Below are 22,078 nucleotides of genomic sequence, written 5' to 3'. Positions count from 1 at the left end.
ACAGTTGTTCAAACAACACCAAGAAAGGGCTATGAGTTCTGTGCAATGATGCAATCAATTGATTGGTTTCTGTTCTTCAATGGTTCTTCAAAATGTGTGATGTCATTCTGCCTAGTACAACTAGCCCTTTGGGTTGTACTAGAGCAGCCTTCCCTGACCTGATGCCCTCCAGATGTTAACTTGTGTCAGTCCTAGCCAGCATGCCTATTGGTCAGAGATTATTGGAATTATAGTACAAAACATCTGGAAGGCACTAAATTGGCGAAGGCTGTAGTAGTCTACGGTTAAACTAGACTAGGCAAGCAGTATGCAGTAGAAAAGGTGTGATTTGCTTTTAAATCCCATCTGCTTCCTTCTTTGGCAGGAGCTCAGCAGAATGCACTCTTCAAGTTACTACACCTGCCTGCAGGCTCTTCTTCTAATTGTGACATTTGCTGTTCAAGCACCAGGCCTTTCAAACCTTTATCCACCTGCCCTTTAAAAGTCCCTGTCAACAGAGAGCGAGCTGCACTTTATTAGCCTTGTTGTTTGAAGGCTTTAGCAACACATGAAGGCAAATACCTTTGCTGTCTCTCAGGAGATTGCTATCAGAGTCCTGGATTATGAATCCATCCCATAAATTACCATCTTCAGTGGGTGAGCCAGCAACCCAGTTGTCTGAGATCATTTGATAAACAAAGGACATCCTGGGCTACTTCTGACCTTCAGAGATCTTCCAGACACTCTTTATCTACCATGCCAAGCATGACTCTAAATAAAGTGCATGAAAAAGAAAAAGAAAAACCCATACACAATTATTTTCAATGAGAATGACAACATTGGACAGGATCTGATAATGAGTTGTAATATGATGGGTATAGAAAGTTTTATTTGTGTTTGTGTATGTGATATCAATTCACAACAATGGCTTTGCCAATGATGAGCCAGGTATTCCAGATGCCTTGATTCTCTCCGAGAACAATTTTTATAAGGCGGTGGAGATTTGCCGAAATTAAAGCTCAAACTTTAATGTCAGATCGTTTCGAATAATAACAATACACACACACAAATATTTTATTATTCATAGAAATCTGTATTGGACAGGTGCTGAAAACAAGACTGTGTAATCCTGCTTTTAGGAGAATACATTAAATTGCCTGAGCATTTATTTTAGGATTGTTTAAGCTACATAAAAAACAAAAGTAAGAGCAATTGGAGAGTGAGTGTAAGGCAGTGCTCTTGATATACCGGTAGCTGTTATCAATAGTACAGAAGCATTCTGATGAGTCTGAACATGAACGAGTCTTTTGTCCACTTTATTTTTCAGAATCCTCTGAAAACAAAATGATTCAATCTGCTCAGAAATGATTGTACTGCTGTCCACATCATTGAGTATGAAGGCGGCAACGCAACTAAAGAAGAAATAGATACTCCAGTGATGGTGAAATGAACATTGCTGTGCTTCAAAAACATTGAGACTGAAATGCGGTGATACTGATTTATATTATTGAAGGAAATAGTAAAACGAGGAAGAAGAAGAGTTACTAAACCTTCAGATAACTTTGGAACAGAACAGCTTCGGAACAGTGGAAGTGCAACCATGTTACTCTTGCTTGTTCTCTCATTGGCTTTCAGTACTGTATTGATCATTGTATCCTCCTGAACCGTCTCTGTGAGTTGGGAGCAGGTGTTAATGTGTTGCAGTCCTACCTACAAGTCTGGGTTCAGAGAGTAGCATTGGCTAGACCCTGTTTTACATGTTTTAATCCTCTGGATTTCTGTTTTATTTGCTTTTAAGTGTTTTTCCATTGCTGTTTTAGGTTGTGTGTCTTTGTTCTAATGATGTATCATTTGCTTTTTAGACTTTTGAGAGATTTTTCAATTTTAAGCAGTTTATAAATGCTTTTTTAATAAATAAGTAGGAAGTGCAGCCTACACACATACAGCTCTTAGGCTACAATTCTATTGCACACTTAACCTGGGAGTAAGTCCCATTTCATTCATTGGGTTGTACTTCTGAGTCAATAGGCATAAGGTTGCACTGCTACAAAATTGATCAGCAACTATGCTAAAATGCCGCCTTACCTAGAACTGCAAGAAGCACTGGCCTTGCCCTCTGTTGCACCTGGTAATCTAGTTGCAGAAATGACCCACCTGGTTGTGCTTTGGAGAGCTCTGTGAAAAGCAGGTTTCACTTTTCCAAGGCTGGATATGCAGTGAATGATTGGAAATGCTCCAGCGACTGAATTTTCTCCTAACATGCCACTGTCCGGGCATAGGAAGCCTGTCAGATTAAACAGAGAGAAGAAAAAATGCGCAAATAACCTTTTCATAAAGGGTAGGGGGAAGACCATTCCAGACACTGCTTCCTTGCACCTGCTTAGAGAAAATAGTATCCATAGCAAAAGAGAAAGATGCCTTGGCCCTGTTGGGAATATATCCATACATGGGGGCGAGATGCATGGTGTATAAAGAACTTTGCAATGTTAATTTTCCAAGGGTATATTTGCAGCCCCTGTTCAGATTATCATTGGCAACACCAGTACTCTGTTTGATCCATACTGCTTCAAGTAATATGGCTGATGAATGAAGCTTTGTAAGAACTGTGGGCTGAATGTGTGCAGTTCTGCGCATTTCTTCACAAAATAAAGCCTCGCTGATCTCAATGGGACTTGCCAGGTAAGTGTGTACAGGACTGCAGCAGGTTGGTTGCACTTAAGTTCCATTGATTTCAGTAGGAACTAAGTCATGACTAACTTTCCCCATTGATTTCAAGGGAACCAATACACGGTCTGGATCCATGTGTGCTTCTATGACCAGTTTCTTCAACAAGTGCAGTAGAATCAAAGCCAGACAGTTCATAGATCAAAATCCCAATGTCTTTAGAAGAAGATGAAGGATATACTCTCTCTCTCTGCGCAAAGACCTTCTGTATTTAGTCCTAAGCCTCTTCTTTCCAGAAGCAAATCTAGTCTCAAATCCCTGACATTTTCTTTTATTCTTTTTAAAGTGTTGAACATTGTTTGCCCAAGAGTCTGAAGGTTAGAGAATTTCCAGATCCACTACGATTCTCTTCCAAGAGTAATGGAATCAAGAAAAGAACTATCATTAAATGTGCTTCAAGGGAAATAGTGTCCTAAACAAAGAATGAAGCTTTTCTAGAACAAAATCTAAAATCTATTTAGGAATAAAAATATGAAACATTAAAAAATAATCCCAAACTATTGTATCAAACAAAATCAAAGTAGGAGTACAAAAATGTCCAATGAAACAGTCATCAATTCTCCTCTTTTTTCCATAATTCGACACAGGCTCTGTTGCTGTGGGTTGCAGAAGGATACAGAAGAAAATTAAGAAACCTGACTTAAATAATATTAATAATTATGTCATTGATCATTCCCCTCCAAAGTGAATAGGAAATGTAGAGCATGGTGGAAAACTTCATACAGTCACGTAATTGACTAAGCAACATACCTAGTTTCATTTTAAAAAAAACCACACAAATTATAATTATAATTCTAGTTCTATTTATTTCATTGAAAGAAGAAAGCCACCTGCCTCCTTCATTTATTTGTTTGGGTATTTGTTTTGTCAGCTTCTGGGCGGGGGGAGGTTTCCTTCTCAGAGACTCTATGGGATATAATATAAATTAAACACAGAAAAGGTCAAAAACTTGTTTTCAAACTTTTCTCGAGTACAATTAGCGTGATATTTTAACAGCTGGCAGCTGCAGTAATTACTTTTAGATTATACATGGAAATCTGTTGAAATATAATTAGTCTGATCTATGAACCAGGTAATTATAGTAAACACTCCCACATTTTCTTAGACCTCATTAACTTATTTCCTTTTAGAATTGCTAGATAATGACAGTACATTAGAAGTTTATCCATAAAATGACACTGAATAATTGGAACCCATGTCCTGGGACATTAAAGGACAAAGTAGCACTTCGGTGTTCAGTGTCCTGATGCATTTTAAAGTACCAATGCTCATATCAGCAAATAGTGTGTGACTTTGAGAGGGAATGGACACATCAAAGCAGAAACAAGGTGTGAGGGGACAATATGTTTCTTGTCCCCAATTCCTGCTTGCTCCTAAGAGCCAACTAAAATATTGATATAATGCAAAACGAATGTCTTAATACCCACAAGATCTATTTACATAAGTATGACATTACAGCATAGCCACCATGGGAATATGGTGGAAGAGTGATATTAAAATACCTCTTTCTACCTAGCTGCCTATTTAATGATAGAATCTTCCAGGAATGTACAAGAGCTGCCCAAATATTATTTTCATGGAGAAAACATTTTGGCTTCTGCATATGACCCAGGAAGACTCAAAGTACATGTTGTGTATTAATCATGTTACCAGGGCAGGCAGAGGAAGAAATGTGAGACAATGGTAACTTTATTGCCTGGAGCCCCCAATTTCTTCCCTTGGCAGCGTGGGCTTTTGAACTATCCCCAACAATTATGGTGAATGGATTTGTGTGACATTGCAAGTTGACTAGCTTTTGGGTTTGAACTGTTGGTGACAACTAATTGACATTTCTTTAAAGTCTTCCAGAACAGGAAAGTTCTTATAAAAGAAAGCTATCCACTTCCTAATAACATTTTCCCTGAAATAATACTAGAGCAAATCCAAACCTTTAAGAAGGCTGCTGTGCCTTTGAACTACATGGAGGGTTGAAATTCTACATACAGGGTATTTTTGTCACAGCAATCAGCAAGACAAATAGTGTCGTTTTTGGTGGAGGACAAACTGCAGTGGAACAGAAACAAGGCTGCATGTGACAAATATAGAGCAGAACAGAAAATGATGCCTACTTACACCCCTAGTTAGAGATGGAGGCTGATGGGAGCTGAAGTCCAACAACATAGAGGGTCTCAGGCTTTCCACACATGATCTATGTGAAAAGACAAACTCCCTGCAAGAGGAAAGCAAATACGGTACAACAGGGAATGGCTGATCCACACCCACACCCCAAGGTGCTGCTATTTATTTATTACTTGCAAGGTACCTGTTTTTATATGGTAGAGTATTCAAAAGCAACCATAACAAACTTTTTCTGAAGTGACAGAGTGCATTCTGCTGCCTCATTCTGTGAGTGTAGACCAGTCTCAGTTCCTCAAAAAGAAAGAATATGTAGGCCTTTAGTCCCTCTAGGAAAAACATTTTGGTAAGCAATTTTTCCTCGGGTTATTTAAGCCTACTAATCAGAACAATGGAGTAACTTCAGTGATAGAGCATCTAAATCCTTCCAAGGATTCAGTATTGTGTTCTGAAGCAAAGTGTTTCTATGCCTTCAAGTGAGTGAATCAATTGAAATGCATACACTTAAGCTCACAAAAGCAGAATATGAACTTGTTTTGTATGAAGGTGAATAGAAAAACCCAAAACTTTTGCTGAAGTTGCTGAAATTCCAGAATAAACAATTTCAAAGAGTCTTGACAGATCACATTTCATTTCATTTCACGAGGAAGAAATATATTATTATATGATATTTTTCACTGCCTGAAAACAGAGAAAATCAGCATTCAAATCCAGGTTTATTTATTTGCTTTATTATTCATTGATGAAGGCTGATTAACAGAATTTAATTTATATTTTTGGCATGGCATTTTAATTTGGTGCAGATAAGCTTCAACAGGGGGACTAATTGATAAGCCTGGTCTTCTAAACCATATTGAACCCAGTGGAGTGAGCTTGACTTCACCCAAGCACTGATACACCATTAAGGAGGAAATTAAAATAGTTATTGTAGAGCTCTAGAGATTAAAGACTAGAAATATAAAGGTGCAGTCAAGCACAATCTGTTTTGTGCTGGGTACTTTATAGGTGTGAGGGGGGGGGGAAACTTCATATCTTAAATCATAGAATCGTAGGAAGGCACCATGAGGACCATCTATAGTTCAACCCCCTGCAATTCAGGAATCTTTCATCCAATGTGGGGCTCGATCCCACGGCTCTGAAATTAAGAGTCTGTAGAAATGAAAGATTACATGATGATGTTGATTAATGAAGTTTGCACAAATTGTCACAGAATGGGGCTGGAACCTAGCACCAGATGTGTGGGTGGCAAGCCTTTACCTCCAATATGGTCCCAATCCAAGTCAGGCTCCTGTACCTACACAGTTTGCATGGGAGGTGAGGAGAACTGCAGTGCCTTGAGGCTTTTGTCGTTTATTCGTGTCCGACTCTTTGTGACCCCATGGACCAGAGCATGCCAGGCACTCCTGTCTTCCACTGCCTCTGGCAGTTTGGTCAGACTCATGTTGGTACCTTCGAGAACACTGTCCAAGCATCTTGTCCTCTGTTGTCCCCTTCTCCTTGTGCCCTCCATCTTTCCCAACATCAAGGTCTTTTCCAGGAAGTCTTCTCTTCTCATGAGGTGGTCAAAGTATTGACTGGAAGGATCTGTCCTTCCAGTGAGCACTCAGGTCTGATTTCCTTCAGAATGGATAGGTTTGATCTTCTTGCAGTCCATGGGACTCTCAAGAGTCTCCTCCAGCACCATAATTCAAAAGCATCAATTCATCGGCGATCAGCCTTCTTTATGGGCCAGCTCTCATTCCATACATCACAACTGGGAAAACCATAGCTTTAACTATACGGACCTTTGTCGGCAAGGTGATGTCTCTGCTATTGAGGCTTTTAGTGTTGAAGGCCAGCAAGGCTGAACCTGATGTAAACTGTCAACTAAAACCAGTTGGACACAGCAGAGTATGCGCAGATACACAGGAAGCTTTTTGGCTGCAAAGCGTTGGCAAGTAGAATGGATGCAGGTACTCACTGCCACTATATACAACTTTATTTAAAGCAGTCTCCAGACTATATACAAATTTGAATCTTTAGGGAAACAATAAACAGTACAAATCCTTTCCTCTCACTACTCTCTCTATACAACCTTCTCCAACCACTATCAACCCACACTGAGAGTCATGACTGTGCCTGCCTTTATTGGCCCCTCAACCAATCACCAGGTTGTTACTAAGGCTATCTCCAGGCAGATTAGAGTTTGTCTTGACCTACTTTTTCTTGCCTGTAAGCCAACTCTAAAAACACTAAAAACCCAACATGCAAATTGCAGATGCAGGTGCATTTGAACCTGCATCAGGACCATAGCAGAGGCAATGAGTTAAAAGTTTCTCTACCCACCTCCGCAATCTGGACCAGGGCCATCATGCTGGCAATTTCTGTTAAACAAAGCAAATCTGCACTTAAAAGAAGAGGTGTTAACATTCAGTTTTGCCTCTGAAGTGGGCATGGCCAACCTGTGGCCCTCCAGGTATAGTTGGACCCTAGTTCCCATCAACTCCAGCCAGCATGGCCAATGGTCAGGGATGATTAAAACAGAGGTCCAACAACACCCACAGATTCCCTACCTCTGTGGAAGTACTGTAAGTATATCCATTGGCTGGAAGGAGTGTGGGTATTTTGATGGTACGTCAGGTAATATTTTCAGATTTCATTGGTCCTGTCATTTACTGATGATTCTAATTCTTAAACATCCTAGTCTAGACCTCAGAGAAGCAGGAGCAGAAAGCATAGCTGCCAAGTTTTCCTTTTTCTCGCGAGGAAGCCTATTCAGCATAAGGGAATTTCCCTTTAAAAAAGGGAGAACTTGGCAGCTATGGCAGAAAGTACCAGTGAATATAGAAAAATACAAGGCAGAACTACCAAGACGTGGAATATCTCATTTTTGAAAGTGAAATGTCAGCACAGCTGCAGATATTAAAAACTCCATAAAACGAGGAAAAAATCCACAGGAGACATGTTTGTCAAAATAGCCGTACAAAACATTAAAATGAGTCATACGTACTTGAGCCATTGTTAATTTACCGGATGCAATACAGTAGTTGCTTCCAAAAATAAAATCAGAAGCTGATGTATATACGTCATTCTCACAAAGCTAAATGCCAAACTACTTGCATTTTCCCCATATCAAATAGCGTCCCTGGGTGGGTGCTCAATTCATTCAGGATTGGAGGTGGGGCAGGCAGAAGGGGTTAATCTTTAGCAGAGACCCTTGTTGGTTGGTCCCTTGTGTTGAAGATCAGAGACTCATATAAGAAGAGGTGTTCCCTGAGACAGTGAGAACCCAAGGCACTTTGAGCTTTAAATAACATCTTAAATTTGGGCACCAGAACATATAACCAATCTATCTTGGAATAAACTGAATTAGTTTAGGTTTATGAGTCCAGTTCCAAGGCACGACTAGTTCAACCCATTGCTAATTTAGCTCTTAGGTGTTCTCTCAACTAGATATATTTTATTTTGCTTAGGTAAAAGCTTCTAAGAAGCAGAATTCTCAATAATCCTCGAGAAAGCTGTTTTGCAAAGCACTGCTAATCAGTACCACAAGGTGGTGCTGTGTGACACATTTTACAGTTGATAGGTACAAGGAGCGCATCCATCATTTTATAAACACATTGGGTCTAAAATGCTTCAATGCTTCACAGCTCCCCCCATCCCGCCTCTCCAAATGTTGTGTTAACTTTGTGTTCTTTTTAATTTATTTAAGTGAATTCAGAAGTTAATATTCATCTAACAAGATTAAGATGCTGCCTGATTATAATAAAAAAAACCAAGCAGTTTGTAACTCTCCAAAGGCTTCACTCTTCACTTTGTTACACAAATGTGTTTGCCCGACTGGAATGCATCCTTGAACTTTGACAATGCCTCTTGAATGTAATATTACATTTGCTGCTTCATGCACTTTTGACCTTTCAAACCATAAGGAAGGTTGGGGGAGAGGGGTGTTTTGCAGTTCCTTGGTAAAGACAAAGCAGGTTTCATTTTCAGCTTAATTTTATTTATTTATGGCATTTAACAATGCATTGCGTATAGCTCTACTCAGAATGAAATGCCAGGTAAGTATAAATAGGGTTGCAGCCTTAATCCCATATAGGTAAAGGTAAAGGGAGCCCTGACCATTAGGTCCAGTCGCGAACAACTCTGGGGTTGCGGCGCTCATCTCGCTTTATTGGCCGAGGGAGCCGGAGTACAGCTTCCCGGTCATGTGGCCAGCATGACAAAGCTGCTTCTGGCGAACCAGAGCAGCGCACGGAAACGCCGTTTACCTTCCCACCTATTTATCTACTTGTACTTTGAAGTGCTTTCGAATTGCTAGGTTGGCAGGAGATGGGACCGAGCAGCGGGAGCTCACCCTGTCAGGGGGTTCCAACTGCCGACCTTCTGATTGGCAAGCCCTATAAGCCTAAAACTGGTGAATTGCTAAGAAATGCAATCAACTACCAAACACTACTAAGCAGATAATTAAAGATTATTATTTTTTCATTTGTTGAGCTGTGTGTTTCCAGAGACAAGTTTCTCTAAAACACACTTCCAATAAGTTTGCGGCCAATTTCTCTTCCTCCTTCGGTAGCCATGGCCGCCTTCCAAATCAGCAACAAAAGGTTTCCTGTAAAAGAAAGGTTTTATTTATTTATGTGAGGATTTATCTTCTGCTTTCCAGTTCAACAAATTGTTAAGAGTGAATTTCTGTTTAATTATTATAGGCTGGTATTTTGAGAGCTAATTTTATTGTGTGCTGTTACAGTATATTCTAATGGATTATTGAATATTACTTTATTCTATTGTTTGTTTTAAAGTTATGTTTTTATTATGACTTTTTGAATTGGATCAGATTGTTATAAGCTGCATGGTCTTTGTTGTACATTTTGCTGTTTCTTCAGCTTGTAAACTGCATTGTGTATTCAGTGCTTTTTTTCTAAAAATGTTTGGGGGTACTCTCACTTTCCTACTCATATTGAAATACTGCTCCTCAATAAGGCCAAACTTAGATTCACAAAATGTTTAGGGGTATGCGTACCCCTCCCCCACCCCCGAAAAAAGCACTGTGTATAGTTAATATAGAAAGGTGGTATACAAACTAAAAGTTTAATGAAATGAAATGTTTATGCAGGCATTGAATGGCTAGAAGATACTGGTCATTGACCATGTTGTTTCTTTGTTCATCCATAGCACTCAGGTATCTTCCCATCCTATTATATTTTGCTTTGGATCTGAGATGGAAGGCTTTGAGCTATCTATCAGGTAGGATTTTCAGGAACAGGACCTTGCAGATCAGAGTTCAAATCCCTCCTCGGCCATGACATTAACTAGGTTAAAATAAAATAAAAAATCCTTCCAGTAGCACCTTAGAGACCAACTAAGTTTGTCATAGGTATGAGCTTTTGTGTGCATGCACACTTCTTCAAAGGTATGAGCTTTCGTACCTATGACAAACTTAGTTGGTCTCTAAGGTGCTACTGGAAGGATTTTTTATTTTTATTTTGACTGCGTCAGACCAACATGGCTACCTACCTGTAACTATTAACTAGGTTAGTCATTGTGTCTCAGCCTAACCTGCTTTACTCACTGAAGAAAAAGCGGATATGAAGGTAAAAATAAAATAAATATAAAAAGCAAAAAGTTGCTTTTTTTCTCATTAATGCCACAAGGTGGTGCCACGTAACGCCAATTTTATAGCTATCTGAGCAGCTGTGTGGAGAAGTGGAGCAAAAGGGCATTATAAAGCAGAAAAAGCATGCAACCTCAGCTTGGTGAAATGCGTATTTCCTTCTAAAAATGAACCACCTCCTTTACAGGTTTTCCTTCTTCTGTGTCATTTATTGTTGGCTTCCAGCCCTGCCTGCCTTAATGGAGGCAGCCCCCCACGACAGCAGGGGATTGTTGGCAAATGAAAAACAAGGATAACAGAGGGTATCCCACCAGGGACAGGAGGAATGAGCTTCACTCATAATATGTCTTGGTACCTGGATCTGCATGGGAGGCAGGGAGGCGCTGAGTGCAAAAGCACTTCGCCTGGCAAAAACCCTCCTACACTGCCATTAAGAAGCAGAGGTTCTCCATTTAATTGGATCTTCAATTGTCTTTAAAGTACTGGAATGTGATGGAAAAGAGTTGCAACAACATCTGCCAGACACTGTGAAGGCAGGAGGAAGAAACTGCATGCAGAAGAAAAACTGGAGGCAACTCTTGTGTTTATGTTATACTGCGTGTGACACTGGGAAATAAATATTTTGATTCAACCTCAGAAATGGTAAGAGCAGGCATCCCCAAACTGCAGCCCTCCAGATGTTTTGGCCTACAATTCCCATGATCCCTAGCTAACAGGACCAGTGGTGATGGGGATTGTAATCCAAAACATCTGGAGGGCCAAAGTCTGGGGATGCCTGGGTAAGAGAAAGCTGGAGAATCTTCATGGCTCATGAGGAGACCCTTCCCGCAGCCTGAAGAGGATGTCAGTGAGGGCAGAGACAATAAGTGCAGCGGGGCTTGTTTGAGCTGCTCAGCCTCCTTGCCTAACAGCTGATATCTGGGGTAGTGCAGAAGCAGCTGCCACTTTCCTGTGCATCCCCCAGCCTCCTACCGGCCCCAGAGCTTCAATTCTAGTTGTGTATTGTGTGGTTGTCCAAAACGCCTACCTGTTTTCTCATTGGATCTCCTCAGAGCACCAAGTAGAAACAGCACTTTATTCTGCTCAGGTGTGAAGTCTGTAATGAAAGGGGCTTTGTCTTCTTCCAAAAGCATTCTTGGCGGTAAGCCACTCTGCAAACGATTTGTGGTAGCCTGGTCTGTATGAAAATGTGTGGCTGCAATGAAATCAACAGCAGCCGCCCAGTTCTCCCCAAAATTGCTTTCAGGACCACTAAGGTATGGCAATCTGAAATGTGAAGCAAGAAGAGGAAAGTGAGGTAATTAGTTTAAACTCTTTCGTTGTTGTGGTGGTTGTTGTTGTGGTTGTTGTTACTATTGTTGTTGTTATACTGTATATTTTGGAAGCTGTTTGTTCACTATGCATGCGGACACCTCTTAAGATATTGTAACCAATTTTCATAATGGTTCCTGAGATCAAGGAGTAAGCTTTTGTCCATGTTTGCATACAAGTGGGAATCATTTTGAATCAAGACGCAGGACTTTCAAAACTGCATTGATTTTAACCCCACAGGTGCCAATATCCATGGGAGTTATTTTGTGCTGATACCCACAGCACCTATATCAAAATAAGATTACAGGTATCTTTCCTTCCTTCCAAAACAGCACTGCATATGACTGCTGGGGAGAAAAGATTGTTTCTCACACCTATGAGTGACTTGTGAGTGTACATCGTAGGGAACCTGTGAAAAACCTTTTGTACCTCTGGTAGTTTTTTCTTACCGATTTTTAAACTTTCGCTTTCCATAAGCCAGGCTATGAACATGCGCTTTCCACATGTAGTTCAATGCTTCATCTTGTGCTTCAGGCGCTTCAGAGCTCAGTGCACTGGATGAGAGATACTAGAAGAGAAGATGCCCCACGCACACACGCATTAGGATAACAACAACAACAACAACAACATTTATTATTTATACCCTGCCCATCTGGCTGGGTTTTGCCAACCACTCTGGGCGACTACCAGCAGAATATTAAAAACACAATAAAACATCAAACATTAAAAACTAAACAGGGCTGCCTTCAGATGTCTTCTAAAAAGTCAGATATTTGTTTATTTCCTTGACATCTGGTGGGAGGGTGTTCCACAGGGCAGGTGCCACTATTGAGAAGGACCTCTGCCTGGTTCCCTGTAACCTCACTTCTTGCAGTGAGGGAACCGCCAGAAGGCCCTCGGAGCTGAACCTCAGTGTCCGGGCAGAACGATGGGGGTGGAGATGCTCCTTCAGGTATACTGGACCGAGGTCATTTAGGGCTTTAAAGGTCAGCACCAACCCTTTGAATTGTGCTTGGAAATGTACTGGGAGCCAATGTAGATCTTTCAAGACCAGTGTTATGTGGTCTCGGCGGCTGCTCCCAGTCACCAGTCTAGCTGCTGCATTCTGGATTAGTTGTAGTTTCCAGGTCACCTTCAAAGGTAGCCCCAAAATAGTGAATGGGGGAGGGGGTGGAGCAGCATCTATTTTTCATGCAGAAGGTCCCAGGTCAAATCCCTGGTATCACCAGATGGACTGGGAATGCCCGGTGTTCAAAATCCTGGTGAACCACAGCCAGCCAATGGCAACAATACTGAGCTAGATGAAGGGTCTGACTATAAGGCAGGCTTCCTCAGACTCGGCCCTCCAGATGTTTTGAGACTACAATTCCTATCATCCCTGACCACTGGTCCTGCTAGCTAGGGATCATGGAAGTTGTAGGCCAAAAACATCTGGAGGGCTGAGTTTGAGGAAGCCTGCTATAAGGCACCTTCCTGCATCCTTAATTAAAAACTGATTGGTTTGTTCTGCTATAGATGTGCGTGAACTTTCCCCTTATTCAGATTTCTTGGAAATGAAGTTTTTGTTTTTGTGTTAAAAAAGGGAAGTAACTGAAGATTGTAAATCTATCCCTCTTTTGCCAGCCCTTCCAAATCACAGCACTTGCATGACCACGTGGAGCTTTTGGTCATAAATATCATCCTTTACATTACAAACTTATACCTTCCTCGTTGGCTTCAATAGCATTTACTCCCAGGTATAAGATTGTAGCCAGAACTAGAATTCTCATTAGCTGAGCGGCTATTCTAAAATATCATGTCATCGATGGCAGCCATGGAATTGTGTCAGAAATGGATCGCCCCTGTTCCTTCAAAAATACCCCAGAACATTTCATGTTCTCTTTCTCGCTCACACTACAAATCATCCCAACATCTTGCAGTATTTTGTTGGTGGCATTAATTTAGACAAGTTCTGAAGCATAATTATTTTCTTTAACCGTTTGAAAAAGTCCTAAATTGTCTAATAAAGTAGGTGAGCAGAGTTTATTTTGAAGTGAGAAAACAAGGAAACAATAACCTATTGTTGAAACTGAAAAACAGATGGCACTACTTGATTGCTATCTTTAAATACAGTGGAACCTTGGGTTGTGAATCTGATCCATGCGGGAGGCACATTCGCAACCTGCAGCGTTCGCAACCCACAGCGCCACGCCTGTGCATGTGTGTGATACGATTCGGCACTTCTGCGCATGCGTGAGTGCTGAAACCTGGAAGTAACCCGTTCCGGTACTTCCAGGTTTGGCGCATCCATAACCCGAAAATGTGCAACCCGCAGCGATCACAACCCGAGGTATGACTGTATGTGGTTCTGGTGCAAAAAAACACACCTACTATCCGTCTTGTCAGAAAAACAGCTACAGTACCTTAAAGAAATCTCTCCAGCTAGCCATAGCTTTGGGTGCCTGGGCAGTGCATTCTGCAACACTGTGACAGAAGTCAGCTCTTTGCTCATCTGGTGGTAGTATTTCTACGTTGTATGCCAAGTCCCCAAAAATGCCACTTTCCAGTGCTCCCAGAAAGGGTACAATTGCTAGGTAGTAATTCATACCTGCAGTAATGGACAGCAGCAATATTGGTTAGCAGAACATCTGGTGATATGGGAAAGCATTCAAATTATTGGAAATTCTGGTAAATAGAAGGCACATTTCCATGCAGGTTCAGGCAAAACTTGAGACATAAATTCATGATTTAACAACTGAGTGAATGGCTTTTTTAAAAGTAAACTAGGTCGCCTGAGCTTGCTATTCACATGACTGGGAGTCCCCCCCCCAATGCAATTAGCAGAACCCCAAATCTGGATTAGTAGCATAGCAGGTAAGGTAAAGGTAAAGGGACCCCTGACCATTAGGTCCAGTCGTGACCGACTCTGGGGTTGCGCGCTCATCTCGCATTATTGGCCGAGAGAGCCGGCGTATAGCTTCCAGGTCATGTGGCCAGCATGACAAAGCTGCTTCTGGAGAACCAGAGCAGCACATGGAAACGCCGTTTACCTTCCCGCTGTAGCGGTTCCTATTTATCTACTTGCATTTTGACATGCTTTCGAACTGCTAGGTTGGCAGGAGCTGGGACCAAGCAACGGGAGCTCACCCCGTCACAGGGATTCGAACCGCCGAGCTTCTGATCAGTAAGCCCTAGGCTCAGTGGTTTAAGGCTTAATGCATATCACATCCCAGGACTGGCCTAGGGCATTGGGCTGCTTTAGACAAAGCAGAAAATGCCACCCCCTCACTACCTCCTTTTCCACAGCGTCCCCCTGCTGCTGCTACCTCTTCCTCTGTGTGGAGAATGGCTGTGTGGAGAGAGTCTCTTCCTTTAAATACCTGGGAGTCCATCTTAGTGAAGACCTAACTTGGAAGGTCAATACAGCCCAGGTGGTTAGGAAGGCCCAACAGAGACTTCATTTCCTTGAGGTCTTGTGAAAGAACAAGGTTGGACAGCAACTGATGATTTCCTTCTATCGGTCCACGATAGAAAGTGTTCTCTCATACTGCATTATGGTGTGGTATGCTGGTTTGACAGCCATGGACAGACAGAGAGTCCCTACGGAGGGTGGTGAAGACAGCACATGATATCGTGGGCTGTCCCCTGAGTCCGCTAGATGTCATCGCGGGAGACCGTTGCCTCAGAAGAGAGAGGAACATTCTCAGGGATGACTCACACCCTGGCCAGCACCTCTTTAATCTCGGGCAGGAGATATAGAAGCATGATAAGCCGCACCAACAGGTTAAATAACAGTTTCTACCCATGGGCCGTGAGGTTGTTGAATGGAAGACAGCAACATTGCAGCCAGGGCCGTCTTAAGCATATCCGGTGCCGTGGTGCGAAGATCCCTCTGGCGGCGCCCCCCCCCCATTTCCCAGAGTTGTTGACCTTTTTAGGGAGCTGACACCACACTTACATATTATCTCTGCTTGGGAAAAAGAAAACAGGAAACATAAACAAACTATTTTTGTTGCCCGTTTATTGTGTGCCGAGGTCCCCAAACCACCCCTTCAAAGTAAAACACACTCCACACATACAAGCCTGCGATTTACACATGGTTTACAAGCCATAAGGAACACCATTTCAGATAAAATCACAGCGGACTTTGCTACTAAACTCTGCCATTTTGTCCTTACCCACAACCACTTCAAATTTGGTGAGGACCTGTTCCTCCAGATCAGCGGCACAGCCATGGGCACCCGCATGGCCCCACAGTATGCCAACATCTTCACGGCAGATTTAGAACAACGTTTCCTAAACTCCCACCCACTCAAACCTCTCTTGTACAGTACCTGCGATACATTGACGATATTTTTATTATCTGGACGCATGGTCAACAGACCCTGGAAACCTTCCACCAGACATTCAATGACTTTCACCTCACCATCAACCTAACAAATGAACCAATCTATGCAAGAAATACGTTTTTGGGACACTACTATAAAAATACAGGATGGGTGTATAGACACCACCTTATACCGAAAACCAACTGACCGACAAACATATCTACATGCTTCTAGCTACCACCCCAAACATACCAAACAATCCATTGTATATAGCCAGGCCCTACGTTACAACCGCATCTGTTCCAACTCTACAGACAGAGACTCTCACCCAAGAGATCTACAGCAAACCTTTTTAGAACTAAAATATCTACCTGATGAAGTTAAACAAAGATCAACAGAGCCAAACTGATACCCAGAGAGAACTTGCTGCAAGACAGACCCAAAAAAGAAAATAACAGAACACCACTAGTCATCACATACAGCTCCCAAGTTAAAACAGTAAAACGTATCATCAGAGATCTACAACCTCCCCTAGACAATGACAGCTCTCTTTCTCAAGCTCTGGGAGGAAGTAGGAGGGCAGTGGAATGGGGGGGGGCAGAAAGCAACCCACCCTTTGTTGTGGCAGGGAACTCGCTTGCCACACCAGAAAAAGCAGCCTGCCACCGCAGGCGCTTAATCACAGTAATTACAAAGGCAATAAACTGTTTACTGAGAAAGCAACAAATTGCTGAACCTTTGAATGTCACTCGGGCCCCGGGCAGGACACACCACAACTGCTGCTTCCCAAGGGAGGCGCCAAGACGTAGGTAAACTGTGGAACACCCTCCTACTGGAAGCAGAAGCGGCCACCAACTCGGACAGCTTTAGAAGAGCATTGGGCAGATTTGTGGAGGCTTCTCAGTGGCTACTGGTAACCCTGGCTCTGCTCTGCCTCCACAGTCGGAAGGGGCAATGCTTCCGAAGACCAGTTGTGGAAAACCGCAGGAAGGGAGAGGGCTCTTGTGTTTGGATCCTGTTTGTGGGCATCTCACTGACATCTGGTTGGCTTCTGTGAGAGAAGGACGCTGGACTAGAAGGGTCATTGGCCTGGTCCAGCAAGCTCTTCTTAAGTTCGAATCAAGCCCATTTCTTTGCATAGCACAACAGCCAAGGCTCTCCGTCCCCCCCAAAGACCTGCACCATTGCTGTAGGCTGCTGCCTTGCTGGGTCAGAAACCTAGGAGGCCCACCTGAGCGAGGGATGGCGAGCACCCAGGGCCACCCTTGCAGGTGTCGCTGGGCTCCAGCTCCCATCATCCCCTGCAGCCAGCACCCTCCGGGGTCAGGGGCAATGCTGGGAGTCAGAGCCCAGTCGCATTCATTCCTTCATTCCCTAAAATGTATACTCTGCTTGCTCGTTAAAAAAACCAACAAACCGTAAAACAGCAAAGGCTTATGAAAAGGATTTAGAAACAATAACATTACCCAAAAGAATCATAGAATCATAGAGTTGGAAGAGACCACAAGGGCCATCCAGTCCAACCCCCTGCCAAGCAGGAAACACCATCAAAGCATTCTTGACATATGGCTGTCAAGCCTCCGCTTAAAGACCTCCAAAGAAGGAGACTCCACCACACTTCTTGGCAGCAAATTCCACTGTCGAACAGCTCTTAATTAGGAAGTTCTTCCTAATGTTTAGGTGGAATCTTCTTTCTTGTAGTTTGAATCCATTGCTCCGTGTCCGCTTCTGTGGAGCAGCAGAAAACAACCTTTCTCCCTCCTCTATATGACATCCTTTTATATACTTGAACATGGCTATCATATCACCCCTTAACCTTCTCTTCTCCAGGCTAAACATACCCAGCTCCCTAAGCCATTCCTCATAAGGCATTGTTTCCAAGAAGAATTAACAAGAATAATGTAAGACCTCCAGCAGCTAAAATAGCAACCGGCTGAAAGCAGAGCAAAACTTGCACCAGGTCTCTAAACATCTGGACAGGATAAAATGTTTTTGGTGACCAGCGAAGAGAGTACAGGGAAGGTGACCTTTTTGGTGACCAGCGAAGAGAGTACAGGGAAGGTGACCACCTGCTGTCAAGAGGCAGGGAGTTCCAAAGTATAGGCATTGCCATCTGTTGATGGACTGCAGCTGCTACGCTAGCTGATGGGATGTGTAGTCAGCAACAACTGGAAGGCCACCAGTTTTCCCAGCCTACCCCAAAATGGCAGGTTGGGAGGTTTCAGTTTTTGCTTAGGGATTCAACACACAAAACAGCAGAACAGAATCACTAAATGCACTATTAAGAGAAAACTATCTGATTCCAGCTTAGCTTTGAAGTTGCCTGCATTTCTGGTCCTCCGAGTGCCTTCCTTCACCCTCTCCTCTTCCTTGGGCAAATCATCTGAGGAATTAATTTTGATTCATTAAGAGTTCTCAGGGGAAGAGGGGAGGGTGGGGTCACATCCCCTCCCTTCCCTCCATTAGGCGGTTGGGTTAATTTTCTCTGCAGGATCACAGTACACATCAGAGGCCGCCGCACTGCTGTCTGGCTGGCGGGCACATGGGCACAGCGTGCCTGTGGACTCTGCTGGGCACACGCGTACTGCGGCTGGCTGGCGGGCGCCGGGCTGCTGGCTGGCTGGCTGGCGCAGGTGCACAGCGTGCCTATGCACTGTGGCGGGCGCACGTGCACAGGGGCGCCACAAGGCTGCAGCTGGTGGGCGGGCGCCGGGCTGATGGCTAGCTGGTGCAGGCGCACAGTGCACCTGTGCACTCTACCGGGCGCAAGTGCACAGCACGCCTGTAGACTGTGCTAGGCGCCGCGAGGCTGCGGCTGGTGGGTGGGCAGCTGGCAGGGCGCTGCAGGCGCTGTGCGACTGCCGCGGGCATAGCGGCCCGGCGCCCTGGCGCATTGCGCCACCGAGCCTTGCCCTAGAGCCGGCCCTGATTGCAGCTGACGTTCAGGGTTGGTGGTCGTACGACAGCACACAGAGTGTAACAAGGACTGAGAGATTGGGGGGGAGGGGGGCTCATTTAATCTCACTGTAAACAAGTGATACAGAGACAATAAAGTATTTCTATTCTGTGTCTGTGTCTGTGTCTGTGTCTGTGTCTGTGTCTGTGTCTGTGTCTGTGTCTGTGTCTGTGTCTGTGTCTATTCTACTCTGCAGCCCCTCTTGCTAAAGGTGGAAGGGGAGTAAAAACAGGCAGTAGTGGTGGGGAGCAGCATGCTTTTCAGAAGCAGGATCTACCATCTGTGGTGACTGTCTTGTGTCACCTCATGGGCTTTGTCTACTCCTGTGCAAGGTTTTCAATCTGAATTGGGTCCTGACTTCTGCAATATATTTAAAATAAGCAATTCATGCAGCCGCTACTTGTATGAATGGTCTCACACCTAGTTTGGCCTTCAGTCCCAATTTGTTCAATGGTCTAACTCCCAGATATGTGGCCCTGGGGTTGCACCCACAGGATTTCAGAGGCAGGAAGCCTCATTCGCACACAGATATATGCAGTGCTTTTTCTGAGTGGGGGGGGGATGCAGGGGTACACATACCCCTAAACATTTTGTGAATCTAAGTTTAGCATCATTGAGGGGCAGTATTTCAATATGAGAGTATTTAGGGGGGGAAAGCACTGGATAAATGTATGGGTAACACAGAGATAATAAAATACTATAAGCAATAAAGGTCCCATACATGCTCTGCACATTTAGGCCCTACACATACTGTGTGGGTAGGATTTTGGTATTATGAAAATCTTCATGGATGAAAATACCTACAAGCCCACCAGCTGCGCTCTGATATGCACTGATTATCTCCATCTTTCTTGCCGCATGTTGTGACGTTGGTTGGGTCTTCTAGTCTGCCTAGAAGAAAATCAAATACAGTATTACGTAACATTTAATGATGTTTACACCCTACCACAAACATTTTAATGACTAGGTGAATTTGATGACAGGGTGAGTTGTGACGATTGCTACGAGGTAGGCAAAACCACCAGGCTGGAGCCAATTGGCCTGGTGGACAAATTCCTACCCGATCCCAAAAGATGGCGACCACCGTAGCCACAGCAAGGTTTTAGATATGCCACCATTCCCCAGTCTGTTGCTCTCCAGGTATTCTTGAACAGCGGCTCCCATCATCTCTGACCAATGGCCATGTTGGCTGAGGCTGATGGGAGTTGGCCCAAAACATATGGAAAGGCTTGCATAAGCCATTGTTACTGCAGCCAGCTGAAAACGAGGGCAGTGTAGAAGTGGGAATTTCATCAGGTGCAGCTTATCAACTGCAGCTGCTGAAATTCCCTGCTCGAGGCAACAGGAGTCTTGTCCTCATTTCCATCCAGCCACCATATCAAAAGCCTACACAAAAGCAATCATAATAACTTTTAACTGTTGCCACACCTAACAGTTCTGTGCAAATACACCTTACATTTCATATCTACTCAGAAATAAGTTTGGCTGAGTTCAGTGGGGGTTAGCCACAGGTAGGTGGTTGTAAGATTGCAACTGTAGGCCAGCTGTGAAATTCTTGGTTTTTTTGGGCTGTGTGTGTGTGTGATGACCATAGGGATATTTGCGAGGGAAAACCATATGGACATTTGCGAGGGAGATTCAACTGAGTTGGAGAGGGTCTTCTCATGTGTCTCCTTGTCCCTGCAAATGATCACTACCCAGGTGCATGGCAAATGTGAGAACAGGCAGTGGTTTTTCTAGTGATACTCAGTGGTGCAGAGTACCCCACTCCCTTTGTTAAAGAGCCACATCATATTCCCATCACTTTTTATGCAAGGACTTAGTGGAACTTGCTACTGAATAAGCATGCATAGCATTGTACTGTTAATACATGTAAGGTGGGAATGGAAAGGAAATATGTGCTACAGAAAAGATGTATTCCTTGCTTGGGCTGCAGAACAAAGTTTGTGGGAAAACTGTTAAGAATTGGGATGATAATAATGAGCAGGAAGTGGGCGGCAGTGCTGGGACTCTTGAGATTTTGAGCAGCCTGCTTTGGTTATGCCTGTAGTTGGAGAATCTTTTTTCAACATTTTCTTTGGCTATCCTCAATAAAGTGAGGTGAGCTAAGCTAATTGTCCCTTTCGTCTGTATATACAGAAGAGAGATCCACTTCCCTATTGTGTACATACATGTGACATTTGAGAATTGGACGTCATTTCTTACAAACAAAAAGCAGTGAGGCGAATAACACCATTGTTGCATTGCAAAGCTTAGCAAAAAGCCCTGAAATACATTTTCAAAGTCACAAGTCTCAACCTATTTCTCCTGCCATTTGAACCAAGAAGAGAGACCACATTCCTAACAGTTTAGATTGTAAGGGAAAATTTTTTTCCATACCTGTAGAGTATTGCCAGCCATGCTGTAAGGCCAGTCCCCATAGGATATTTTTGTCCGAAATGTATTGCAAACCATGCTGCAGGGGCAATCTTCCTGGGCCATTGTTGTCTGTATCATTTGGTCCAGGAGGAGTGAAAAAGTTAGATGTGGCTTTGAGCAGGATTTTGTATAGTCCTAATCTCTGCGGGTAACTCCACGGGTTGATTAATATGTTGCTGCCGTTTACCGGGTAATCATCTAAATTTCCAGGTGCAGAATGCCATAGCGGAGGAACAGCATCACTGTGGCTTTCTGGCTCTTCAGCTAATTTTTCTGTGAGTTCTAGGCTGAGTGAAGAAGTAGCAAAAAGGAAGATGAAGAGATGCCAGAAAAATCTTCTCAGGAAAAGGCACCCCATGCTGGACAAGACCATTCTGTTTCTTGGCTTCATAATGCATGCAAGTTTTTTAAACAGGGAGGAGCCCGTAAGAATGTGAAACGTACACCCTATGTAAATCAGAAATAACTCCCTCCTCCTGCCTCTCCTCTCTGCTTCCTCCTCCCCAACATGCAGGACAAATATACATATTGCAGGGCATTACAATTTCATCTTGTTCACTTGGATATATACTCTGCTTAGCAAACAAAAAAACAACCACAACTCCAGGAATTGTGGCAACCAGTTTAAACAGTCTGCTATTTAAGCCCTTTTAAAAATTCTTTTCTGAAAAACTA

At 43.4% G+C, this 22,078-nt stretch overlaps 2 protein-coding genes across 2 annotated transcripts in view; one reads left to right on the top strand and one right to left on the bottom strand.

The window, feature by feature from the left end:
• THEMIS (thymocyte selection associated) overlaps positions 1-2,271 on the top strand; it is a 62,480-nt gene extending 60,209 nt beyond the window's left edge. The window contains exon 7 of the mRNA XM_035109051.2: positions 1,307-2,271. The gene's annotated coding sequence lies outside the window, so the exon portion shown is untranslated. The remainder of the gene's footprint in view (positions 1-1,306) is intronic.
• Positions 2,272-8,559: 6,288 nt separating this feature from the next.
• On the bottom strand, positions 8,560-21,788 carry C3H6orf58 (chromosome 3 C6orf58 homolog). Its single transcript, XM_060272670.1, has 6 exons — positions 21,365-21,788; positions 19,790-19,876; positions 14,125-14,309; positions 12,172-12,290; positions 11,439-11,677; positions 8,560-9,409 (listed from the first exon to the last, which is right to left on the bottom strand). Exons 1-6 carry the CDS (start codon positions 21,774-21,776, stop codon positions 9,321-9,323), a joined length of 1,131 nt encoding a protein of 376 aa, XP_060128653.1. The 5' UTR covers positions 21,777-21,788; the 3' UTR covers positions 8,560-9,320.
• Between the last annotated feature and the right edge of the window lie 290 nt (positions 21,789-22,078).

This window comes from Zootoca vivipara, chromosome 3 (genome assembly GCF_963506605.1).
Source record: "Zootoca vivipara chromosome 3, rZooViv1.1, whole genome shotgun sequence".
NCBI lineage: Eukaryota > Metazoa > Chordata > Lepidosauria > Squamata > Lacertidae > Zootoca > Zootoca vivipara.
Note: the sequence above shows the minus strand (reverse complement) of the source record. Positions and strands in the feature narration are given on the sequence as shown.

Coding starts and splice junctions, on each gene's coding strand:
- C3H6orf58 (XM_060272670.1), bottom strand. CDS start 21,776: ATGGTCTTGTCCAGCATGGGGTGCCTTTTCCTGAGAAGATTTTTCTGG. Junction 12,291..14,124: donor GCTGGAGAGATTTCTTTAAG/GTACTGTAGCTG, acceptor CTTCTCTTCTAG/TATCTCTCATCCAGTGCACT. Junction 11,678..12,171: donor AAGCGAAAGTTTAAAAATCG/GTAAGAAAAAAC, acceptor TTCACATTTCAG/ATTGCCATACCTTAGTGGTC.